This window comes from Filicampus tigris, chromosome 6 (genome assembly GCF_054856515.1).
Source record: "Filicampus tigris isolate MCC_2025a chromosome 6, RoL_Ftig_1.0, whole genome shotgun sequence".
NCBI classification, from domain to species: Eukaryota; Metazoa; Chordata; class Actinopteri; order Syngnathiformes; family Syngnathidae; genus Filicampus; species Filicampus tigris.
The window spans coordinates 18,296,503-18,322,605 of NC_141222.1; the positions used below are offsets into that span (position 1 = coordinate 18,296,503).

At 41.9% G+C, this 26,103-nt stretch overlaps 1 protein-coding gene across 2 annotated transcripts in view; it reads right to left on the minus strand.

Annotated features, from left to right (window-relative positions):
• The window catches only part of cntln (centlein, centrosomal protein), a 107,322-nt gene that overhangs the window by 38,308 nt on the left and 42,911 nt on the right, over nt 1–26,103 (minus strand). The window contains exons 13-18 of one of the 2 annotated variants that reach the window (XM_086033555.1): nt 19,828–19,928; nt 14,398–14,495; nt 11,741–12,282; nt 8,543–8,618; nt 4,487–4,568; nt 3,359–3,615 (exon numbers count right to left, since the gene is read on the minus strand). In XM_086033555.1, the coding sequence (XP_085889681.1) occupies nt 3,359–3,615; nt 4,487–4,568; nt 8,543–8,618; nt 11,741–12,282; nt 14,398–14,495; nt 19,828–19,928 (1,156 nt within the window). Of the gene's footprint in view, nt 1–3,358; nt 3,616–4,486; nt 4,569–8,542; nt 8,622–11,740; nt 12,283–14,397; nt 14,496–19,827; nt 19,929–26,103 lie in introns of both variants that reach the window. The other variant, XM_086033554.1, reaches the window with a different exon arrangement.

Genomic DNA, 26,103 nt, shown 5'->3' on the forward strand with positions numbered 1-26,103 from the left:
GCCGGCTGACACCTTTTAATAGAATCACTCTTGTTTTAGGTTCCAGCGCTCTATTGAAGACACATGTACCGAGAGGTGGGTAAAAGTGATGGAGAGGGGTCGGCAGCGGTGCGGGAATTAGGAGTGGCATTGATGACACTTCCTGTAACACAGGCTTTGATTTCACCAGGCCATTTTCAGCCCCTTGGTGAGACATGACATGACATGGACTGATGACATACTGGCGGGCCATTAGGCTGGAAAAGACAGGACACTTCTCATGACTAACGTGGCTCAGAGTGACAGTCAGTCATGTGCGGGATAAATAAGGGAGGACAGGTTGCAGAAATAGCCACATGTCCAGGACTGCCTGTCAATGTTTGAAGCCACACTTGCCGGCTAAAGATGAATTGGATTATTTTGGGGACCGAACAATAAAGAAACATCTAAAAAAAAAAAAAAAAAAAAAGTTTATTTTCTTTTTATGCAACAACATCTAAAATGCAATAATAACTAGGACGTTTTTTTTCTTTTTTTTGATCAGTCAGAACACCCTTAAATCCTGCGATAATCCCACCACTTTACATGAAAGAGGAGGGTAAGACACTCCACGCTTAAAAAGATAAGGCAGGTAAAAACGTGCAACGTCACAAACCCGACGATACGGGCTGCGGTGATGGAGCCAAGTAATCCGCGCCAGCAAGTTAATGATCTTGTACATGCATGACAGAAGCATTTTGTCAAAAGGATGGGGCTTTCATTTTGTCACCTGTTTTTTTTTTTTTTTTTAAAGCTTCTTATTCCACATTTTACAAGTTGAGTCTCACTTGGAAAATTGTGTGTGTTTCGTAAAAGCTATAAAGTTTTTTATGTACACTAAAAGTATTGATAAACAACAACACAAAACAATTTCGGGTATATTAGATAGCCATAATTTATCCCGCCTAAAATATTCACTAAGGAATTGTAGATTTTTGGGAAATTGCGATGTCACTTTGAATTTGATTAATTGGTCAACCCTAATGTGAAAACATAGTGGTCATGTAAATGGGGACTCAATGCTAACACTGTTAACAGTTGCCCAGCATACCATTGTGAGAATTGACAATATGAGCTTGATATTTTGAGTCCAACACAAACAAGTTCCTGTGAAAGTGTCATAGTACTTCTCACATGATGCCCCCTATAGAGGCTGTCTTAAGCCAATTACAAGCGACCGGCTGGAACGGACCTGAAGTCCATCACCTCTTGCCCTTTCTGGGGAGGGCAACAAGACCACCTCACCTCGGTCCACCTCAGTCGGCTCCAACTTTTTGTGGCAGAGTGGCATTAATACTGCAAGAGTAAAGAGGAAGCAAACAAGACAACAACGCCTCTCTGACTACACCAGTGTGTGTGTGTGTGTGCGCGCGCGTGTGTGTTTGTGTGTGTGCGTGCAGTTCACTTGTGAGGTTGGACTTGGCAATCAGATACTTCGGTGGGAGCCCACAGGGGCCACATCCCAGGTAGCATCACTGTAAGGTCAGTACTGCGACCCGTGCATGAGTCCACTGTACTGTAAGAGCACACAGTGAACATGCAGACCTACTGACACCTAATCAGGCGGTTTCCTCCGCCGGCAAGTGCCACGTTGGAATCCGCCATAGACGCGTCTGTGGCCTGTCAGATTAATGACCGTGTCTGTCTGGCTCTCTCTCTCTCTCTGAGTGTGTTCATGTGAGAACAATGAAGCTCTGACATGAATACCAGGGTGTTATTTGATCAACATTAAGTGTTGTGTTTAAAGGAGTTATATTGTGGAAAATTGCCTTTTTATTTTCTTATGTACAAATAGTCGTATCCTGCCCACTTCTTAAGTGTGAAATGAAACAACTAAATAAATCTGAAGTTTTCTGTGTGTTCCCAAAAATGTGTTACGAGTGTTCTGTTCCGAATTTTGCCGGATTGGGATAACAATGAGGCTGATTTACATAGAGTGGATATAATTGGTCTACACAACCCTGTTTAAATGCCATGTTTTTGTGATATAAAAATGAGACCAAGATAAACATTTTCAAAACTTTCCCCTTGATGCTAATAATTGTTGCTTTGGTGACCCTTCAAACATCTGAACATTGTTTCTTCTATAAGATGCCACCAACAACAATGAAAATTACATTTGACAAACCTTACAAACTATTTGCACTCTATTTAGTAGTACTATTAAGTAGTGTATGTGCATGCATCCGTGCCACGTATGTATGTGTGCACTCGTTTATGTTCGTACATTATGACGTCATTGTTTCTATTTCTGAATTTAACTAATCTCCGTCATCTTTTCGCGATGGGCTAACACATTGTTGTGACGCACAGTGAGCTCCTCCAACTGAGATCCAATGCTGACATCTGCTTGCTATAGATGTTTTTTTTTAAACTTTTCCGGCTTTATTAATGATCAAACCACAGGCCAAGACCTTTCTCCACCCATTCCCATAATAAAAACATAGTTGACGGCAATTGATGTGATGGCGCTCCTCCTTAAGATACCCATTGACGGAATTTCAGGTCAATGGCACTCAAAGAGTTAAATGCAACGGTTGTAAGCTATAACCTGCACAACTCAACTGAAATTAAAACAACAACAACAAAATGGCATGACGTAATTACTTGCAAAATGGTTGGATTTTGCGGTGATCATTTCCCCACAAATGCTACTGCGGACTCACTTCGCAACAAGCACGTGCCGGTGAAAAGTGTGAGGATGGTGAACCCAACTGGACAAGAACAAAGCGAACGACACTCTCATTCACTGACTCCCACGTCAGTGACCAGGCCAGGGCCCCCCCATTAAAGCCACACACACTCAAGGTCACAAATAATATAGTGTTGCATGGGAGGATGGCGATAAGAACTGCACATTTAATAGTTTAATAATGCAAAACGCATTTTTATTTGATTACTCAATCAATTAAAGGGACTATCAATAGAATAATAAATTCAAAAAGTATTTGATAGCTTCTTTCCAATTATAAACTACAGATTTCAGCTCTATCGTGGGGATTTCTGCAATAGACAAGAGGTGAACCATGACAAAACAAGTCATTGGGTTAGTAGCAGTTCGTGCCAGAAATACAAACTTTTGTCCGTATGGGCACATTGGTGGACATGTTTGGAGAAAGTAAAGTGAAGTGACAGACTGCTGTTAAAACATTGATCAGGCCGAGACAACAAGCAGAGTCACAGAAGGTGTGATGGAGCGGCACCCTCAAGGCTTTGCTTGTCAATCCAACTCATCAAGTACCAGGATGTGATACTCGGCACTCTCAGCCCCGCAGAAAATAAATATGTACAGGCACAAAAAGAGACCGGCTCAAACTTTCACATCCTTTGCTGGAATTACCTGCGTGAGCTGCTTGCTGTTGGCCAGTTTCTCGGCGAAGGATTTGAGCTGTGCCGCGATCTTCTTGTTGGCGCTCCGCAGCTCTCGGGCCGAGAGCGCAGCGGCTTTCCTGGCACGTCGCAGTATTTCCACGTGCCGCTGTAAGGACTCGACGCGGTGCTGCAGGGAGGAGGAGGAGGAGGAGGCCTTTATTAGCTGCCACTTCTTCCTCTTCTCGCCTCTTGTCCCGCGCTCCCAGCTCCACTGTTGTTTGTTGTCTAAAAGCAGGAAACGGACACATGCCATTGAAAAAAATTACTGGTAATTACTGAATTTTAAAACTAGATGTATTTGGAATGTTTCTTTGCCATGGGGTTTCTTAAAAAAATAAATAAATAAATTAAATAAAATAACAAATAAAAAAGAAATTTAAAAAAAAAGAGGGATTTGCGAAAATCCCTGCGATTGGCTGGCAACCAATTCAGGGTGTCCCCCGCCTACTGCCCGTAGACAGCTGGGATAGGCTCCAGCACGCCCCGCGACCCTTGTGAGGATAAGCGGTATCGATAATGGATGGATTTGCGAACTAATTTTGACCTATAAAAGCTTGCGCAATATGGATTTTACCAGGCATTGTAATTTAAAGCTATGACGTTTCAGATCAAAATTCCACCTGTTGTTAAAACTAACCCAATTAGAAACATTTAAAAACACAACAAACAGATTCGGAATCAGCACAAATAACAAATCAAGATAAGTTTACTTGCATCTCTGTTTAAAAAATGTTATAAAAATTGGTTGACCAGTCTAACAGGCAATTAGAAACATTTAAAAACACAACAAAGTGTGGTTTTTTTTTGGCTATATGTGACAGGGCTTGGTCTCTATCAGGGGACTACTTTAATAAAATGTAGTTTTGCTTCTCCAGCAGGGCAAATTACAGCCCCAATAAAAAACATACACTCTATTTAAATAAACTAAACATTACAGTACCATCACTTCCCAAGCTCTTGTTTTAGATCTCAATAGATTGTGCTGGTGTAGCTAATGCCGGTATAGCCAGTGGGTGAGTACTCTGACTTTTAAGCTATTTTAAAGGTTTTTTTGGGGGGCAGTTGTGATTAAGTGTGACTTGCAAACATTCACTACCTTGATCGGCAACATCGGGACGCTTGGAATGCGCCGTCGCCGCCAGCACCTGCGCGTCTGCATTCGCCTGACACCTGTCGAACTAAAAGCACAAGAGCAGTCAAGAGACAGTGATGAAAAGCAAGCGCATAATCTAACACAAGCGGTTGACATGTTGCGCTTCCCGCAACGCGGCTCATAACGACACCATGATCACAGGCCGCTCTCAGTTTAACACGACAAGACAAATCACCCGCTGCTTTAATAATTCACCTGAGCGCGCTCAGTCGAGCGCCCGACTTTCAGCGCCAACGTCGCTCAGTGATATTAGCCGTGACGGGAGCTTGCGTAGGCCGTCTTTGTTCAATCACTGTCTCCGAGTCCTGATGCGCTCCTACGGTATGACATGTCTCAGCGCAGTCATTTGGGCGTATGTGTGACATCTCCCGAGCGCAAGATCGTTTGTAGTGACATCAAAGAGGCAAGCTCCTTCGAAGCCCCCTCCCCCCTCCGCTCCCTCACTAACTCCTCTCTGTTTGCTTCCTGTGACGGTCAGGTATGATTTCATCAGCGGCATGTTTGATCACACGAAGCCGTGCTTAGGCGACAGGAGATGAACTGTTAAAGACCAAAGCTCGTCGAAGAGGTGTTGGGAGTCATGCTGCTAATCAGCCTGGGAGGAAGCTGATTTCACTGTGCAGTACCTATTCAGCTCGTTACAGCTATACTCGCTATTGCCAGTTTTCCTATTGGAAAGGTAGTACAGGTGTCCTCAGTTGCCGATGGCCCCATCCAACTTAACTGAACATTTCTACTCTTCCCTTAATGTGCTTTCTTCCCTACATCAGAGGGACTGCAGATGTAAATTAGCTACATACAATGTTATACTCCAGCACAAAGCATCTCTAGTCTTGAGTTTGTTGTCTGTTGTCCCAGACAAACCAGCGTTGCACAGGTTTGGGTGTCATTTTCTACTGCAATTGCAGTATAATACTTTAAAAGTTACTCCTAAAACAGTCAAATAAATAAATGTCGTTTCTCTTGTAACCAAGCACATCTGATTCCCTCTATGCTGTTGGCTTTTCAGAGATGTCTTGAAATATAAGTGACAATTTTTCAAGGCAAGGTGGCGATGAGTGCAGGTGAAACGGGGCACTACAGTCGTAACTCAAAATGTTACAAGTCATGTTACTGATGAGATGTGCTTACTTGTCATGACTGAAAATAGAAAGCTTCAGGAAATGGTGTGGACCAGTGAAGAAGAGGGATCAGGACAAGACATGGCGGCAAAGTGAGGCAATTCAGGAGTTCTGTTCTGTGCACCCTTACTAGTCTAAACACGGTATTGTGATTAATATTGTGTTTGTGGAATCTGCATTGAGCAGAAAAATCCACCTCTTTTTATCCATTTCGGGGGGCGGACATTTTGCCTTGTGCAGCCACTCGCTGTCGACTGAAAATGCCGTGACAGTGTCGAAGGGCTCAGCTTGTGAATGTCACATGACCAAACAGAGACAACAGGTGAGCCGTGACGGTCGTCATCTGAGCCCTTAGTCACTGTGATGTCATTACGGTCGAGAGCAGGTGGCAAAATGGCAGCCATCTGAGATGGATAAACACGGGTGGATTTTGCTGTTAATTCACATTCCTCAAATGCAATATTAATCGGAATATAGTTCATACTAGTCGGGGCCCATCAAACATATTATTGTAAAGAAAATGTTGGACGTCAAGATGTAATGATGAGCTCCTCAACGCAAAACTGACAATGAGAGGAAACAAATAAATGATTTCACTTTACAGGAACCTTAAATACAACACTTGCATTCATGTGGACATGGCCAATGTGCTCAACCACTATTCCTCTCTACCTGTCAAAGTAAAGGAAGTTCACTCTTTCCCCTCTTGAATTCACTCCTTCGCAGATGTCTGTCAGGGGTTTGGGGTTACAATGTTCTACTGTGAAGACATTTGATGGACACGAGAGCACCGAGCGGGCTTTATGGCCTGGAGAGACGGGAAGCCTTTGTGAACAAAGGAGCGCAGAAAATGGTTGGTTTAAAAATTTATAACGTTGACATGGAGCGACCAATGCAACAAATCCTGTAAAGTTCAAGCATAAAATGCAGAGCTCGTCAAAGTCCCTTCCCTTCTTGGCCAAAATAAGTCAAGGGAGAGAGAGGACTTAGGATAACAACAATGGATGACTATTCTGAGTTGTAACTTTTTCTCTCGTATTGCACTACATGGTTCAAGTGATTTTTTTACGACATTTTGCTCAGTTGACGTCACTCAAAAACCTTTTCAAAATGAACCGAATTTAGTGTATAGCAACGTTTAGGTTGAAGAATAGCCTTTTAAAAACGTAACCTAATCACCCTTCCGACACCTGACAGAGTTGGCATTTGGGCTGAATGATAAATCAATATCAATGTGTATCGCGATAGACACGTGATAAATATCAATAGAAAACACGTTTGATAAAATGTTCAATAGAAAAAAAAATCTGAAAGAAAATCACACCAATGAGAGGCTTTTGGGCGCATCTCATTTCTCTTTCAATCGGATGGTTGGCAGTGTTTATAGAGGAGGCATAAGCAGGTAAGAAAATTGAGATTGACTCTCAGCCTCTCAACCTATGATGGCCCAGCGAAGTACATTTGCTTCCGCCATGAAACCGACTTTTCATAAGTGGTTGAGTTTGGACCCCTGGTTTTGTGGCAATTCAAAATTTGTATCCCAGCTACACTATTTGGCACTGCTGCAAATTACAGCCCATCAAATGCTCATAAGCTTTCACACGCACTAAAAATACATTTCTGGGTTTTTAAGTGGGACCCAGCCTGTGAAAAACACATATGTCCCTTTTTTTTTTTTTAATTACGTTAATGGAGTTTTAACATTACAGACACACCATTAACGTGAAAAAAAAGAAAGAAATTTGACGTATGTGTTTTTCACAAGACAGCAAAGATATCATGTATACAAATTAATTTGAAAGACATCTTTCTACATTGATATCTATGCTTGAGATATATAGTACATATTCAAATATTCATTGCAGTTGCTGACAAATTACTTGGCACATTTTGTTTAAAAAATGTTAACTGAATCTCTACATTGACTTTTTCACAACTGTGTTGACCTCTTATTAAAGGGTATTAAACGTTAAATATTGTACTTCAAAATAAAATTCAAATGGGCTCTGGTAAATGGTTTGTCACTTGTATAGCGCTTTTCCACCTACAAGGTGCTCACAGCACATCACACTGACTCCTCATTCACCTACTGATGACGCAGCATTAGGAGAAACTGCGGTTTCAGTATCTTGCTCACGGACACTTTGACATGTTCACAAGGGCAGAGGATCAAGCCCACAACCTCTGGGTTGTGAGACTACAACTCTACCACTGAGCCATCCACGAGTGGGTGAGTGAGTACTGAGCCATCACCTAAATCTAGCCTTTTTACCCCCTAGCCTTTTGGATTTAAAAAAAAAAAAAAAAAAAAAAAAATCAATAATTATTGAAATCAACTGATATGAGATACTTTATATTGTGATACGTTTTTCAGCCATATCGTCCAGGCCTAGTTGGCAAACCACATATCCTGGAAGCTCAACCCCCCTGCCTCCCAAATTTTGAAATAAACCAAGTCATCTTTTAGCTATGTAGAATTGATATTGTCTAAAAGGCTTATATTACGCTACGCACTCACTGACGGCTCCTCGACAGAGTTGCCGCACCCCTAATCCCAGAAGAACAACCCCCGCCCCCACAAAAATCTCCATAAATCCTGTTTAGTGCATAACCACTTTGAGTTTACATGGAAGAATAGCCTTTTGCAAACTTTTAAGACACCCCTTCATAATATCTATACCAGACTGTCCTTACACTTTCAATCTTGCGGACCACAGTAGCGTTAATTGAGAAAACGTTAGACCATTAATTGTGAAAACTATGTTGATCTAACAGATCCGAAACTGAGACCTGAGGTGATTTATGATAGGTGAGCTGCAGCACTAAATAGGATACATTGCATCCATGTTAAACTCCAAAAACAGCAGGGTACACTCACCTTGATCTTATGCTGTCGGTGAGGTGTGGTCCCCGAGGGCACGCTGTTGAGGCTGTCTGAGTATTCCTCACTGTCGCTGCGGAAAAAGTTGAAGTTCATTACAGTCTGAGTTGACTCCGAGCTTGTGTGTGTACCACCCTTGGACCAAAAATCCAATTTGCCTTTTATGGTTGATTTAGTTGACTTCAAGCAAAATATGTGCATTTCAAGATCCCCTCCTACCTTTTAACAGAAAATCAATGCCCCATCCAATTTCTAAGCAGGAAGTGTAAATGTGGGTGTAAATTAAGTGGGAAAAGTGTGGCGTCTGTTGCCGACAGTGAATGCATCAACATGTATGAGAGCGGCTGTGGCCTTCATTAGCCCGCCAACGTGTGACAGACGTGTGCGAGAGGCACGGCTGAGCAGAAACACACCAGGTTGCGTCTGATGGACAGCAACCGTAAGGGCTCTCTCTGAGACACACAAACATGCACGTTTATTGACAGTGACCTTTGACGTGAAGGTGGAAGCCAGTGACATTTACGCCGGTGGGTTTATTAAGGTGGAGCATGGGGAAAGGCAGCAGAAGGAGAGACCACAGTAAGGGGATCTAACAGGAACATGACAAGGCCGGAGGCTAGTTAGGGTTAAAACCGGTCAGGAGGGAGTTCAGACGGACCAGCGCGGGTGCTCGCGTAGCGGCGGGCTGGGCTGCCCGCAAGCCGCACCGTCACCGGTTTGACATCATACATGTGCTCATAAAGATGGAAAGTGGTTTTGAAAAAATTTAAAAAGCAAAAAAAAAAAAAATACTTTAGACCTTTGTTTGTGACAACAGGATTTTTATTATTTGGGGCAGTGATATACAAGTTCAGCGCAGTCACTCAATTCATGGTTATCCAGCTCAATTGTGAGCTATTTATTAGATGTTATTACTAGGCCCGAGCCTCGCTGATGGCTAGCGCCTCTAGCGTGGAAAGCCACACGATGACCTGGTGGTTGGCGATTTTTTTATCAATCATTCAAATTTGGCAACACTATTCTCTGTGGTGTGTCACCTTTAATCGACATGTATTTTCCTTTTACAGGGACTTTAATCACTCCTGTTGATGCACAATTTCTCTATCCATCTCAGTGTACCACATTCGAAAGTAAATGGGGGAAAACAGGTAATCCGTGTTGCTTAAATAATGAGCTAAAGTGTACATTTACTGTGACTAGAAGCTAGACATTGCTGCCATCACTCAATTGTGTACTGCATTTACTGCCTTGAAAGGATTTTCATATAAATATTTACTGTAATTAGGCAGTAAGAACCGAATTGTGTCGTAAAGTGATGACCCCTTGTACATTCGGCCATCACAGCAGTGATCACAGCAAGGTGTGACACTTTGAAAGCAAAGAAAATCTGTAAGTGCTCAAGGATATACAGTACTATGGGATTTTTTTTTAGTATACTTACGGAAACATGTTGATTCTGTTCTTATTAAATACCAGTCTTGATCAATTATTAGAACACATTACATATCTTTGAAATAATATTTTAATGTGAGCCCCTCTCATTATAGTGAGATGAATGCTGCCTGAAAGATGGGAGCTCAACTTCCCATAGCCGACATGTTCTTCTTCAGACTAAGGCGAATTGAGAATGAATCAACTGTTTGGAGAAAAGTAGTGCACTCCATTTTGCCTCAATTGCTTCAAGAAAACAACTGCTTTTGATCCACTAATCAATAGCCATGCCCATCTCTATTCTTTAAGAACCTGAGTCTGACCCGTTCCTCCAGCCTCTTATTCTGTCTGGACCTCAAACAATGAAATTGCTGATGTGGTCAAAATAGTCAACTGCCTTCAGCTGTTTAAAACTTGAGAGACAGGGAGCGGAGGATGAAAACAAAGACATGTCAGCATCTTTAAACAGGACTGACACCTTTGTCACATTTTAAGATGAACTTCTTTAGGCAGAAGTATAGCATTGCCCGATAGATTGCTGAGAAAGGCCCCAGTGAGATGGGAAATGCGGAAGGGCTTTACCGTAACACTAACAAATGAGTCGACAGGTGCCTTAAATAAGACAACATCTCAGTTTAGACATCGTCTTTGCAAATCCACTCAGATCCTTCCTCGCAGGTAAAGCGTCTATTAGACGGCTGCTTATTAGCCACATGGAGGGCATTAGGAAAGCCGGGGCATTGCTGCACCTAGTCCCCGCTAAACTGCTTCCAGTGGGCCGGGGTGGATTATGGTCTGATGAATTAGGCGGCGAGGAGGTAGGGCTGAGCGCAAGGGATCGTTCGGGGGGGGGGGGGGGGAGCAAGTGGGAGACCGGGGGAAGGGTGGGACTAAATATCAGGAATAGCTCCGAGTGTTTGAAATCAAATCATTCCGACCATCGCTCAATAAACGGCTCAGTGGCTTTTTTGCATAAAACATACATGAAATAATTACTGTCGATGGGTCTTAATTTAGAGGGTGTTAAACAGCTTGTAGACATCTGGTAGAGAGCCGAGTGGGGTCATTCAAAATTTATCCAACTAAATTAAGCCAAGCAGAGTAGTGTGTGTGTGTGTGTGTTTGCAGGAATAGAGAGAGAGCGGCAAAGACACATTTGTGAATTGACACGACAAGAGAAGCAATACAACGATGCACAGGGCGAGGTTCGCTGCATGTGCGGTGGGTGGTTTAGTGCTTGCAGGGGGATCCTTAGAGCTGTCAAGGGTGGGTAGTGGGCTGAGGGGGAGTTAGTGAATATGCAAAGGACCAGTATATTAAATCAAACTGCCAAACTGTCAATTCCAGGGCCGCATTACTCGTGCATGAAAATGGCACCGCTGAAAGGTATCAAGACTTTGGCGGCCCCCTTATCCCTGGGCTTTTCTGGCACCGCTTCAACTTTGTACACAGAGACTTCTAATTTTGCATGCAAATTTCAGTCAATAAGCTCCGAGCGAGCCATCCCAGGACACTTGACGGGATCTGACAGTGGTTTCCCCCCCCTCCTCTCCCTGTCTCTCTATCATTCCTGCTTGTATTCCTCGTTGGCTCCTGAATACCAACTAGACAGGAGGATGAAATTCAATCACCCATTTGCTTATGCTTTGCATATGCACGTTGTCCCCTCGATGTTCTGTGGCCCGCCAGCACACTCTAAACACCTAAAAATAATGAGGTTGTGCGTGCGTGTGCGTGCGTGCGTGCGTGCGTGTGTATCATTACCTCGCTACGCTCATGTCCTCCCACTCGTCCTTCGAGGGACTGGGGCTACGGCCTTGCCAGCTGATGGCTTGATTGGGGATGACGGTCGGGTGGCTGCGCTGGCGTAATGAACCCCTGAGCCTAATTGTTTTCAACTTAGTCTTGCCGCTAACGTTGCCAGCGATCCCACTTGGCCGCGCTGGTCCCGCCGCACGTTTCCTGTAGAAGTCCCTGGCCGCCCTGAGAATGCCAAACTCCTGCCTCAGCTTCAGGAGCCGCCGATGGAGCTCAGTGGACTCTTTTTGAGAGGCGGCCAACTGGGATTGGAGAGCCGCAACCTCGCCGCGATGCCGCTCCCCCTGGGCTGAGGCCAGAGCCTGGGCCTGCGCTTGGGCTGTCTGTAGGCGGACAGCTTCTTGGGTTTGCAGATGATCCAGCGAGGCTTGGAGTCTGCGGCAGGCGCGGGCCAGGTCTTCGTTGGCCTCGAGGAGCTGCTGTTTCTCTTCCCTCAGAAGCTCCGTCTCACCCTCCAGGGACACCATCCTCCGCTCCAGCTGCTCAATCTAGGGAAATCAAGGATTTGGAGCCTCGAACTAAGTTTTGCATATCAGCCATTTACTCTAACAAATCCTTTAGATAATTTAACTGCGATTAAAAAAAACAACTCAGGTCGAACAGCCGCAGTGCAATGACGTCATAAACTTAATTGAATTTCTTGATATTTCAGCTCAGTGAGCACCGAAAGGATTAACTCGACAAGTATGTTTTGCTGTGTGTTTTCTGAGTCTACACTCTAAAAACAGTTGGGTTAAAAATAACACAATTTGGGGTCAAAAATGGACCGATACACACATTGGGTCATTTTGACCCACTTTCTTGCATTGTTTTGTACAAAACAGCTCTTTTTTTGGTTGTTTTATGCAAAACTACCAATTTTTTGGTAGACCCAAGAAAATTGGGTCAAATTGACCCAAGTTGTGGATCGGTCCATTTTTGACCCAAAATTGTGTTATTTTTCACCCCAACTGTTTTTAGAGTGTACTGATGATGGAAAAGAGGCCAAACCTGATCATGAATTCGTGGCAAAAGTGGTACAGTAAATGCGTTTCTGTCCTGGCTAAAAATTGGCAACATTCCTGCTCGACAGGTTCACCTCTTTTTGAGTCATTGTTGTAAAACTGCAAACCACCCCTTCAAATGAGACTAAAGTAGCCATGACTAGGAGGAATAAGGTTTTATGTGCCAGGATCCAAAATAGCGGGCACTAGCGTGTTCACTCTCTATTAATAGACTGCGCATGTTTTTGGCAAAAGGTGTTAAAATGGTGGAGACCACCACAGAGGAATGTGTGCTTTAGATAGCATTAATGGTTTTCACAAATGGGGAGAGCACAGCAACTGCAAAATGAAGTGATGGAATTGGAAATGTGAGTGGAAGACAAAGAAACTGTTATGTATTAACTTGCCATGTGAATTGGATGTGTCTGCCCATCCTGCATAACACTATGTTTGAAACTTGGGACAGCACACCCGAAAAATACTCTCTTGGACTTTAGCATCAATCGTTACAGTGTGTTGAAATTAAATCTCCAGATGAAAGCTATTGCTCAACAGATATTTCACGCTAATTTTTGTTTCTGGCATTTCGAAAATGTTTACATGAGAAAAGTGCTGGCAGCGAATTGCACCTGCTTTTCAGGCGAGGTGTTTAAAGATGCTAAATCAGCCTTCACAATTTGTGTCAGGTTTGATAAATCACATTGTGCAAACTAAATTCATCAATATGCAATATTACATTGCTATTGCTCTTTGATTAACCTGGTAAGACAACTGAAATCAGTTTGTCATTTAAACAACCCGGAAGCAACTTGGGGTTAATTGTCTTGCCCAAAGGCACTTGTCAGTGGACAAAGCCGGGATTCCAACCCTTTGGTCACTGGAAGACCCGCTCCACCATCTGAGACATAGCTGCACCAATATTCTTCCAGAAGGCACAAAATGAACTGTGTGGAAATTTTGTATGTTTAGCAGGCACAATTGCGGTAGCGCCTGGTTAGTAGATTTGCTTCCACATCTATTTGCGTAAGCAATTTCACCCGTTTTGAATGCACAAACCTTAAACGAATCAGGCCGGTAGTCTTTTTATTAGATCTTTCGTGGGGATTGTTTCATAAAACAGTGGATGCCTGTTGAGATTGAGCCTCTGGGCATTGTTTTTCCGTTTTACAATTGTGTTTTGCTCTGCGCGCTGGTGAAGCTTGGGACCTTTCAGCCTAAATTAAAATAGCCACCCACGGAAGGAGACAATGCCACAAAAGCAGAGGGAAGGTGACAAAGTAGCATTTGAAAAGTATTAAGACTTTAATAAGATTTTTATAAGACTTTAAAGTTGAGCTATGCTCATTTTTTTCAATGATTAATTAAAACTAGTGCACTGTAGATTTAAAGAAAAACATTTTAGTTGACTTGAAGACATGATGAGCTAGTGACTAAAATGTGACAGGAACAAAAAAAAAACAATACATTTTTTTTTTTTTTTTTAAATCAGCGTGTATGTTCAAATCACGCCTGACAGACTAGAGGCTAATTTCCTCAGAGCCATTGTGCTGCAGTTAGTCTCTGGCTGTCTTCTATTTTTGCTGGTGACAAAGAACACTAAGTGATGGCAGAGCGTTGTACCTTCATAAACGACTGTTCCAATCGCTTTGAGGAAACAGAGGGCCTTTTCGGGGAAGTGCTTTTGACCCGGCGCTCCTCTTCCACTTTGCGAAGCAGTTCTGCACAGGAGAACAAAGGTGCTTGTTGTGACATGGTGCGTCAAACCCAGGCGGCTCAGTCAATGGGACACTAAAAAGGGGCTACATTAAATCAATTAGCGCGGCTATTGGCCTAATTTCCTTCGTTGGCACATTCGTCAAGCACTTTTTTTCTTTCCACCTCCTGCCAGTCAAACTGAAAGAATGAAGAATTTTCAGCTATTAGTCATCTTCTTCCTAAAGTGTGTTTATCTAATAGTCCACAAGGAAACGGTAAAACAATGTTGAAAAAGCACACAACATGCAACCTCTCTCAAGGGATCATAAACAAATGTGAGTACTTCAATCTCTGGTGGAAACTGTACAGCCCCAGGCTGCGCTGCTTTGTAGTCCACTAGGTTTCCCCAACGGACTGCTTATATGCATAGACTAACATATTGTTTCACACAGAGAATCACACTATCAACTGTGACAAATACATTACTCAATATAAATAAATAACAGACATACTCGCCATGGTGTAAGGTTAACCAGACCTCCGGGACATCAACCTGTCCGGTGAGGAAGCGATAACGTGTCTCATCACTAGTGTGCCCAGATGTTGTAAAGTGGCCGTAAAGTCAGTTATGAGTTTTTTTTTCACAAATTCAGAGGTTACATCTAGATTAAAATATCCTCTTGAGATTATAATGTATGTCATCATTATCGTATGACAAAAGTACACTGGTCAACATGTTTTACTACTACTACTACTATTTATGAATTAAGAGTTAGGTTCAGAAACAGGCGAATTTTTTTATCTGAAACATCATAGCTATAAATGACAACGCATGGTAAAATTTGTATTGCACAGGCTTTTGCAGGTCAAACTTAAAAACAATGAATCAGAAACCTGATGTGCCAGAAAAAAAAGGAAGGGCATTTTTTTTTTAAATCAGTGTCAAAATTACATTTAGGGACATATATAGCCATCTCTGAGTAAAATTTGCTGTTGAACAGTGTTATAGTTGTTGTTGGCAAAATATTGTCTTGAAATTTACTCCACAACACATCATGAGCTTGATCAGCCTCTGATTCCTTTTCTCCACTTTGCTTGAGAAGAATTCAGAATTAAGTTCTCAGTGGGTAAATGCCGTGCGTTTCCATTGACCGTCCTTATGCCATTTTGTTCCACGTAGTACAATATGCAATCAATAAAGGTTTTCATTTTCTACAATATTTAATGCCTAGACATCTGCAATGACGGAGACACCAACATGCATACAGGCATGAGGCGGCCATACACAATTGGAATGAATTATGAACTGAAATGGATCAGTTGTGGCCCAATGTTCCATTAACGCTGAGTATTATGAATTTCCTTGACAGTTTTTTAGAAGTGCAAACAAGTTGATCCCCTTCTGGTAAAAGAATAACAAAGTGACCAAAATAATTTGTTCTGACGTGGACATTTCAGGTCAGTTATCCGGGCACAGTCAAAGACAAAAGAAGGACAAAGTCAAATCGGTTTCGCGGAGCCCCTGCTCCCTCGTGCTGCATCGACACTTTGTCCTGGGAAGTTTGTTACTTCGAATTAGCCGGCTCTTTTGTCTTTCTGGCATGTCACATCCAATCAAAAGCAGCAGCCGCTAGGACAGGAGTGCTGCTGTGTTCGTTGGGTATACATGACCAGCACTGGGAGTAAATTATCCACCTCCGACGGATTGGGAGTTGTCACCTCGGCACCACCTTGATAAGAAGACAAGGTGGCTCCCTAGTCGCCCGCTGCTGGAGGAGGTCCTGGCATGGCGGCATACATTAGTGTCCCCTCCCATGTCTGTTCATGGGCTATGGCACAAAGGACCGCTTCCTTTCATGTGTTGCCTTTCGTTAGAGATAATCCTTGTGTGAACGCCCCAACCCCGAAGCTCTTTGATCAGGTCACAGCGGTTTCACGAGTGAACGTTGTAGTCACTCACAACTTATTTTCCAGTACTGTTGAGGTGAGCTCAAGACTCCTGACATGCGGGTTACAGTCAAACTGTTCATGATGGGGCCCACAAGTAATTAGATGAATAATTGAAAAGGTTTTGACTCCAAAGTGCCAAACGTTATCGTGTCAGAGGCAGCGTCACAAAAAGCATTGGTTAAGAAGATTTTGTTTTCTTTCTATTCCATTCTAGTACACAGAGATACAGTGTTCCTCCGCTATATCACGTATCATTGTTGGTTCCCATGTTATACCGCTTTTTTAAAAGAGTACCAGGAAAACAGTCCATCAGAAAAACAAAGAGCACATTCACACAGGAGCTGCTGCTGGTCAACAGTTCACGTCAAGTCACTCACATGCAGACTCGTGGACATCACATGCCACACCACCAGGCCCTGCCTCTTAAAGGCACATGCAAGCATCCAACAGACACTACAACATGCACAGTATTTTCTATACATTTTGCATTAAGCATTTTGTGTGTGTGTTTAAATAGCTTTACGACGTCTTTAAAATGTGTGTTTCAGTGTTCTTTTTCCTCACTGTGTTAAGTAAATATTCTGAAAGCATGTGGAACAGGTAAAACAATGATAAAAATAAATAAATGGAAACCAAACCAATGCCTCAAAAGTCACAAAAACTTGGAAGTCAAACTGACAACTCTGTGAGGCTGAAAAGTGTGAAAAGATATGGAAGCCTCGGCAATGATTGTTGGTGGTTAATTTTAGCTACTAGGGCTAGCTGCCACACGCCGCTTGGTAGTTAAAGACAGAACGTTGTATTGATGTAAAGTAATATAGGCGATTTATTCATTTTATTTTATTAAGCAAGAATATTGGATGCTTGTAACACACCTGTTAAAATGATCAGGATCGTTATCAGGCTTCTCAAAAGCTTGCTGATGAGCTGATCATTTTAACAGGTGTGTTACAGCAAGGAGAGATTAAAAACCTGCAGGACAGGTGCCCTCGAGGACCGGAGTTGGTGACCCCTGGTGTAAGGCTTACACTACTTAGCCCACAATGCTTCTGTTTACATCACCCGGATCACCATGTGTACCATTACCGCATGTGCGTGGCAGATATGAAAACAGCCAGCGGCAGAAGAGCCAGACGCTCCAGTCTCGAAAGAAAAATAATGTGCCAATAAATAAATATATAAATAAACGACGCGTCGACGATTAAAATTAATTGTCGACGATGTTGATCACCGACGTCGTCGTGATTAGTCGACTAATCATGGCAGCCCTATTGACCATAAAGTAAAGGTCATCAATGTATTATATTTTGGAGTAAATCCCTCAACATTATTTTTCTCATATTTAAACCATCCACTTATAAAATGAATGAAAATAAAACCAATGTAATAGTTATGTGTCATTTGACAAAAAAAGTAAATACACAACATCTCCATTGAGTGATTATTTCTCAGAGAAGATGTAAAATTAGCATGTCCTTTGCCAGAAGCTCAATACTTTCACTTGCTGCCTCAAGTGTCTATAGCAAAGGACTCTCCATTTTAATTAGTGCCATCCTTTTAATGAAATGCTAGCACCTCAACCACCAGACACCATCATTGGTGGTGAGGAAAATTAAAGTGATCCAGGACAGATTTGTTATTGAACTGCTTAATTAAAGCCATAGCGGTTGTGGTGGTCACCGACTGACAAAAGGCTGCAAACTGAATTAAAAGCGATGTGCTTTTTAAATATCGGGAACGGTTCGTGCTGACAAGATGAACAGTGTTTGATCTACCAATCAATTAGCAGTGGGGTTGATCAAGTCTTAATTGAGTTGTCCAATTAATTCCAACGAGAATCGCCTCGTTAATTCGGCTTGCAAATTGGCATGGATGGAATTCAAAAGTGCTGTCACGTTTAAGATATAAACATTTTCGCAACGGCCATGAGCATGATTACTATGCTGCGAAAAATGAAGTGATACGTTAAGAATGAACTAATTCACCATTGTACAACTGGTTTATGTAAATATAATGAACAAAAATATACTGACGGTTTTTGGAATTGGGTTTCAGTGGGCTAAAGGAAGTACATTCAAGAAATTTCAGGAGCTTTTTGAGGCTTTTCTTTCATCACCCCCAAAAATTTGGATTCTACTATGTTCCATTTGTTGTTTTTTGTAATCAGCAGTAGAATGTGGTTTGGTTTCACCCAAATCACATATTTTGGACCAATAAATAGCTTTTGGTGAATCGATATATTTTATGCACAAGAGTGACTTTCATGGTAATTTTTGCTTTAGTGACACCCCAAAGATACAAAGTCTTTTTCCTATATAAAATACCAACCAGAGCTATCACAAACAATTTTTTGGGGAATCGATTATCCTATCGATTACTCAGGGAAAAATACAAAAGTTTTGAGGCATACATTTTTGTGTCCAACGATTTTTGTGAAAAATGTGCATTTAAATGGAAAAATAATGTATTTACAAATATTCACCAGTGTAAAAATGTTACATTTTACAAACTACAATTTGTACGCTATTTAGTAGTTATAATATTTAGTAGTGTGTGCATGAATTGTGCCGTGTATGTGCGTGTCTATGTAGATTATGTAATCGCTTCTACTTCTAAATTCAAATAATGTACATCATCTTTTAACTCATTTTTGACACACTCTTTGGAGTAGACTTGATGTGAGAAACACTTTGGTCAATCACAGGCTGCTTGTAACGATCGAATTTCCAGAGGTCCACCATGGTCACAAATGTCAAATGTTGATTTGACACATGATGATCTAATCCAAAAAAGACCCAATTCTGCCGTTTGCTAGTCATAGTGTAGTTTTTTTTTTTTACATTCCCATCTTAATGCTCAATCCAGACATGTATGTAGGTGACGCCAATGACCCATCGGATTCACATTGATGACATTTGATGTCAATGGCGCTCAAAGAGTTAAAGGTCTTTTTTACGCTGCACTTGGTTTTCTAGTTGTTCACCTTGGGGTATGGCGCAGGGACAACGGGGCTCCACTTCCAGCTCGTACTTGTTTGGTAGCGGTTGCTTAGCAATTTACCAGGAAGTAGCATGGACACATTTCCCACTGGTTTCATTATTACTATTAGCACTTTAAAAATCACTCTGCCAACCCCTTTTACGATTAAATGCGCCGTCTGATGTCACAGAAAGGCCACTCCTAAGTTAAACATTTTTCAACCTGAAGCGCAGTGCCACAATGGAAAAGGCCCTTCTTACACATTGCGGTAGCCGCTATTTGCCATTTTGTCATCAAGTCCTCACAGCACAAATACATGGGTCTGTTTATGGCAGAAAAAAAACCCATTGAATTAAGGGATTGTCACGTATGCTAATTTTGGGAAACCCTGAAAAGATATCAAAACAAAAATGCATATTGATTCACCTTGGTGTTCTTCAGTGAGACACAGGTGGAGCTCCTTCACTGTGGCCCGATCCATCGCAGCCTGGACTCGCAGCATGTCCATCTCCTCTTCCAAGCCGGCCCTGCGTTAATTGACATCAAAAAGGGCCTTTTTAAAATTCTATCACACTGTATAATGAGAGTAGTTTTACATTTTCTACAAATATCACATTACATCCCATTGTGACCTCCATTTATGTCGTAACATTTGCTACTAGTTTCCTTCTGGAATCCCATGCACTACATTCACCTCCCCGCAGAAAAGATGACATGAAGAAATTAATTAAAGTGTGTTTTATTTATTCACATGGAAATCAAAGTGACAAGTGAGATGAAACGCCAAGGTAGGAGGTCGTTGCGCGGTGGGTTTGCGCGCAACACAACAGACAATCTGACTAGGAAAGTGTGCCCAATTACCACTCCGCAATTAGCTTGATTCCTGCTAAAGGCTAATTACGCAGAGCCATTCTGGAGACTTTGCACTTTCAAGTTATTATTAGGACACCAAGTGAACGTCTAGTGAGGATACGCACAAGGCCCCGCTGAGACGAGCACACCTGAAGAACACACACCTCCTATCCCTCCCCTTTGCTGCGGAGTGGAAGAGCAGAAACAAGCTCCAGCAAGCAGAGTGGCATTCTACCGTCTGTTAACCTCATTTGCAGAGACAAAAAAAAAAAAAAAAAATGTGTGAGCCACTCTGTGGAGTTAAAGAGGTCACTTGTGTGAGCGCGAACAATGGCGATCACAATGGCAATTAACTAACGAGACAACTTTAATTTTACGGGAGCTGTTTTCCCTGCCAAATGTCAGGAAAATGACCTGGGGAAAAGTTATAGCCACTGCACAGGGAAGGGAAATAATTAGCTTTTTAGCCCTCACAGTCCAGTAAACGCCTGGCCTAATGGCTGACCGCAGCTTAAATAAGTACACAAATGACTCTCCCTGAGGGCTGGAGGTGAGGAAGCAGATGGATATGTGTCGCTCCTTTATGGATTTTCCTCCATAAATGAACTCAAGTCGATGAGGCACCAGCGCTGCCTCCTGTGTCCCGTCCGTTAATGGGACAAATGAGCTGAAATATGCAGTAAGTGGAAGATGCCTGTTTCAGCTCATGTTTCTCTTGTAGGCACGTCAAGATGCCGGTGTTATTGATGCCAAAGCCAAAATCACATGCAAAACATTCAATTTTGTTAAAGGGTAAGCGTGTTTTCGTGATGGAGAGGATTGAATTGCAGATATGGATGTTGTTGGCCGAGAGCCTCCCGTTTCACTTCAAATCTGGAGTTGGAAACCAAGTGCATTCTTCCCCAGGAATCCGTTATTAGCATGCTGTGCAACTAATGGATCGAGCATACAGTACATTGGAAAACCAATACAAGGATATTACAGAAGCTACAAAGGGTACACTGAGAGCGCATAAGTAAATCAGTTGACAGTGGTGAAAGTCGACAGTTTTTCTTGATCTTTGATTATTGTAGAAGTCCAGATCGACCACAAAATTCCGCATACAGCTTGTTCCCTAGTCTTAATGGTAATGAAAACCGTACTTTGCATTGGTTCCGCGGTAGGGGGGCTAGGTTGAATAGTGGATCATTTGCAGGAGACAGGCCCTATACATTCTCAGGCTGTAAAACACCCATTTTTAGCCATCTCAGGGGGCGGCCTTTTTGTCAATTCTGTCGACTGAAAATGACATCGCAACTGCTCAGGAATCAGGTAACGACCAATCGCGGCTCAGCTTCAGAAAACAGGTCAGCCGAATTGGTCACCTGTGACCTGATCCATTTAGATCTGCCGTTTATATGGTTTACTACGTTAATCCGATCATACGTGTGACGCGCGAAGATCGATAGTCTATTGAGCACAGTAGTGGTGATTGTTTTCACACTTTTATAAAAGCAACATATTGATAAAAACAAGTTACACTTGACACAGTTTTCCCGTCACAGACGAACTCTGATAAGTTGCAGGATGACGTCACTACGCATTTATGTCAAGACAGAGCATGCATCTAAGTGTAAAGTTTACATAATACTCATTGGGACTGTCAAAAGGAATACTATATACCCATGTGAATCCAAATTAAATTCCATTCGGATTCACTCTATTTTTTTTCCGTTTGGTCATTGTGATTCATTCTAATCAGAATACATGGCTCCGTGTAAACCCAGCTACTGATCTTTGTCCGCTGTTCGTGGACATTACAGAGAGCCTTTGCCGCATGTGCCTGTATAGAACATGCACACTTGCGGTGCAATTTATTTTCTAAATGAAATCCTCCTTAAGCCATTCATTTTTAGGAGACTGTTGTTGTAAGATGCATATTAATCAGTCATAGCTTGCGGTATAATTACACTTCCAACTATTGATAGAGGCAATTACTAACTTTTATATGAGGGTCATCATTTGCGGCAGGGCTTGGTCCCTACATTTCCACCAATATTGTACATCTCGGCTCAAACCTGCTGCGTAAAATAGACTGTCGATTTAAACAGTTTAGAAACATACCACTGATACCAGTATCTAACTAGCCCCGTAAAAAGTATAAACAGTCACACTGGAGTACAAATTGTAGTCCTATAAAGTACGTCAGTGTAGTTCTTACCTTGAGGGGCTGTACTGGACTTCAACTGTACCGGAAGATTCATGAACAAAAACAGATTTTTGCAGAAACCAAACTAAAGGCAACAGACAGATGCAACTGAATGCTTGGTGATGTGGACTACACTTGTGGTTTGTGTTTCAAGCTGCTCTTTTGGCCCCATTTTTGTGGAGGGAAAAAAAAAAAAAAAAAAAAAAAAAAAAAAAAAAAAAATCGGTCTATTGTGGCGTGCTAGAACTTTAGCCCAGAGCAATACCCTCCATGTCATTTGATCTCAAGTCTACCTATGCCGTACCGAGCACACACCTCCAGTTTCGATCCACAAGGGTGTGTAACACAGCTGCATCTTTCGCAGCCATTGTGCTTGCGCCTGGTAGAGCACACGGTGCACTTGCTCGGAACATAAGAATTCATAAGGAATCAAGGGAAGAAAGTGGAAGGACCTCTGGCATTTCCATTGTTGGAAAAATAATCTTGTTTTGAGCGGTGTTGGGGGATACCCCTGTAGTCAAACTTGAGCTAGAGGGCTCCTTGTTCTTAGGGAGTCTCAAGTGGCTGAAATGGGGAGTTCATAGCCTGCTGCTGTATTTTAGATGAGGGAAATTGTCAAGACACTTTCACAATGCCTATAAAAAAATCAACATTTTTCTGGGAACCCTTTCCTGTATAAAGGGCACAGATACGCATTTAATTCAGGGACTAAGTCGGTAATTGACAACCTCCAGATGTAGCATCAGAGCCGTAACAGAGGCGGGATCCTGCTACGCGGTGCCAAGTTCTACACCTGACACTCACTTCTCCCCTAAAATTGTTTTAAAAACAATCATCGCAGTCCAGAAAGGAATTTCATGCGACGTAATCTGAATTTGACTACGGGTTGCAGTGTGGCTCGCTGTTCTGTATAAAAGGCACAGGCAAAATTCTGGATTTTCAGTTATGATAATTTTGCAGGATCTCTGAGGGAAAAAGGCTTCCCCATGTCTCAAAAAGTTCCATCATTAGAATGCATATCCATGTTGATGGTATCTACAAGTGTCCAACTAAAGCAGATCAATATTTAACTGTGGGGATCCTTAAGATAAGCACCTTTGCGAGGAATGAATTATATTTGGAATTTGATTTCATTGAAATAAGCGCATTATTTATGTTTTCATTTACTTTGGCTTTCAGAGCAGCTAAGACCGGATGGCAACACTGAAGCGTGCTATATAATTACGAAGCGCAAAGCAAATTTCCCCCCCAAAATAATACATTTCCCAAATAATTAATGAAGGGGGAAATCCTTAGTAGTCTGATTTAAAAGCATGCATAAAACATTCTGTTTGCGTGAGCAAAATATGTCCCTCCTCCAACTCTGCCTGGGGTCCGGGGTGGGGGCAAAAGACACTCATTACTTGTATTACCTTTTAGCAAATCAAGATGAAACGAGCAGAAAGATGAGGAACATGGTGGTAAACTTGATTAAACTTAATTAGAGTCAACGTCGCTCACTGGGGAGGTTCATGTCCGTAATGGTCACCGTGCAAAGGATCTCACACTGCTGCTGCTGCTGCAGCAGCAGTGCAAATGATCTCAAAGGCTTTTTTTTTCCCTCCCGCCTGTAAACGCTGGCTAATTTATGCTTTGATGTTGTCTGAGTGCAGCATCTTAAGTCTGAGGGCGCACTGCATGTGTTTACTCTACTTATGAGGCCTAAATAATCCCTGCCTCTTTTTACCAACAAACCTTTTACAACAATTAACAAGCGCGGACACCGAGTGGAGAAAAGCGCATAATGAGCCAGATAAAAGGATCCCACTGCGGGTTTTGCAAACCCACACTGCCTATACTTTCTTACCAGTCAACCATGAGGACATCTCAATCAAAATAAGCAGAAACGTTTGTTGGATAATTTGACACAAATTGGGTCTTTGGCCCCTAAATTGCTAATGGATCATATCGAAATCAAATCCTTCTTCCACAAAATAACTATTATCTATACTGCACTGTATGTGTTATGACATTGTATAAGTTGATGACATTCTTAATTGTCAAACAAGTATAAAAAAACAAGTCTCGTGTTAAAATGAACACTTTATAAGGAGTCTTTAATTATGAGGGCATGATAAAGGTATGAACAAATAGTAGATGTGTTTCTCATTCAATAAATGCAACAATTAATAAAAAACAGTTAGTTAGGCGGTATCTAGTACCTTCACGTGATGATAGTTATAGTTTTACGACTAATTTAACAATGTTATCATTATAGTAGTTGTAGAGTGCAATCGTGATGAGCATTTGACTAAGTTTCATTGATGGGCAATTTAACATCAAAATGTAAATTTCAAATGATTTTTATTGATGATATCATTTGAACTCTGGAAAATATTGTTTAGAACAATCTTGTTATTGGTCGTTTTTAAAAATTCTTTTTGACAAAAGAACAGAATGACAATTGCTGTACTTGAGAGGCAATCAAGAGTCAGTTTCACACAATCATGATGGGATTTATCGATTAAATACCTCTTAGTTTGTAGTGCCGATGTAAAAGTGAAAAAAAACAAAAAAACTGGAATTTCCAGTACTGTATTTAATTTGTTGTATTGGATAGCGATTGTGCTGGTCTACCAATAGCCAGTTACAGTACACGCAGTATTGGGACTATCTTGAGCTCGATTGTAAGGAAATGTCAGATTATCGGATGTCTCTGAACATAATCCTGAGCGATTTTCCTGCTGTGTGGGGTGTTTTCAGAATGATTTTCCTGAATGAATGAATGAATGCATTTCCCACCCTGATTTGCTAGGGCCAGCAATTGTAAATGTTAAACACGTTTAATCTTAACGATCAAACAGTATGTATGTGTATTGTCAACACAAAGGCCGGATGAGCCATGGGCTGTGTGTTGTGATGTGAATGATAGCCAATTAGGTCTGGGAGAGGCAACATCATAATGTGCGTCATGTACCGTGTTGGTCATTATGAGTAAGAACATATTTGATTGTTTCTCAGTATGTGTTGGAGTTGTGACTGTTTGAAAATTAAGATCTTACTTTGGAAGTGTGAAATCTTTGAGGGGGGATATGAATTACATTCAAACTAAATGTACAACACTGTGCAGTCCAAACACACAATAGTCCTCGTTGCGGGGAAAAGTTTCCGAGGTCGAAAAGCATCTTAATTTAGTCGCTGGTCTGAGTCAAAGTCAATTAAACCACATTTTTCACCACCTCACTCAACCTTGAATTACAGTGCAAATATTACAGGGGGAGCTAACCTTCTCTTAGCACTGTGTGGGACCCACTGTGCAGGAGTTAACCCAGCTGTACTCACAGAGCCAAAGAGTCATTTTGGACCTCTGGAAGGTGTTTTACAAGCGTTGTTTGCAGAAGAGGTGATCAGGAGCATCTGTGCGCAGTCCCATGACAAAGAAGGCTACAAAAACGAAAAGACGAACGGACCGAAAAACACCACTAGCATTTAAAGCATTTCAATGGGTCTTCATTTGGTCCTAAATTCTCAACTAGCGGGAGTTAATTAGCCATTAGTTGATTATTGCCGACACTTGCACAGCATAACCTTCACAAGCGCAATCATCATCACACGGTCAACGGAGGAGCAAGCTGTGACGACTTGCCCTACGAGTTATACTTTCTGAAAATTGGGCTGTTTGT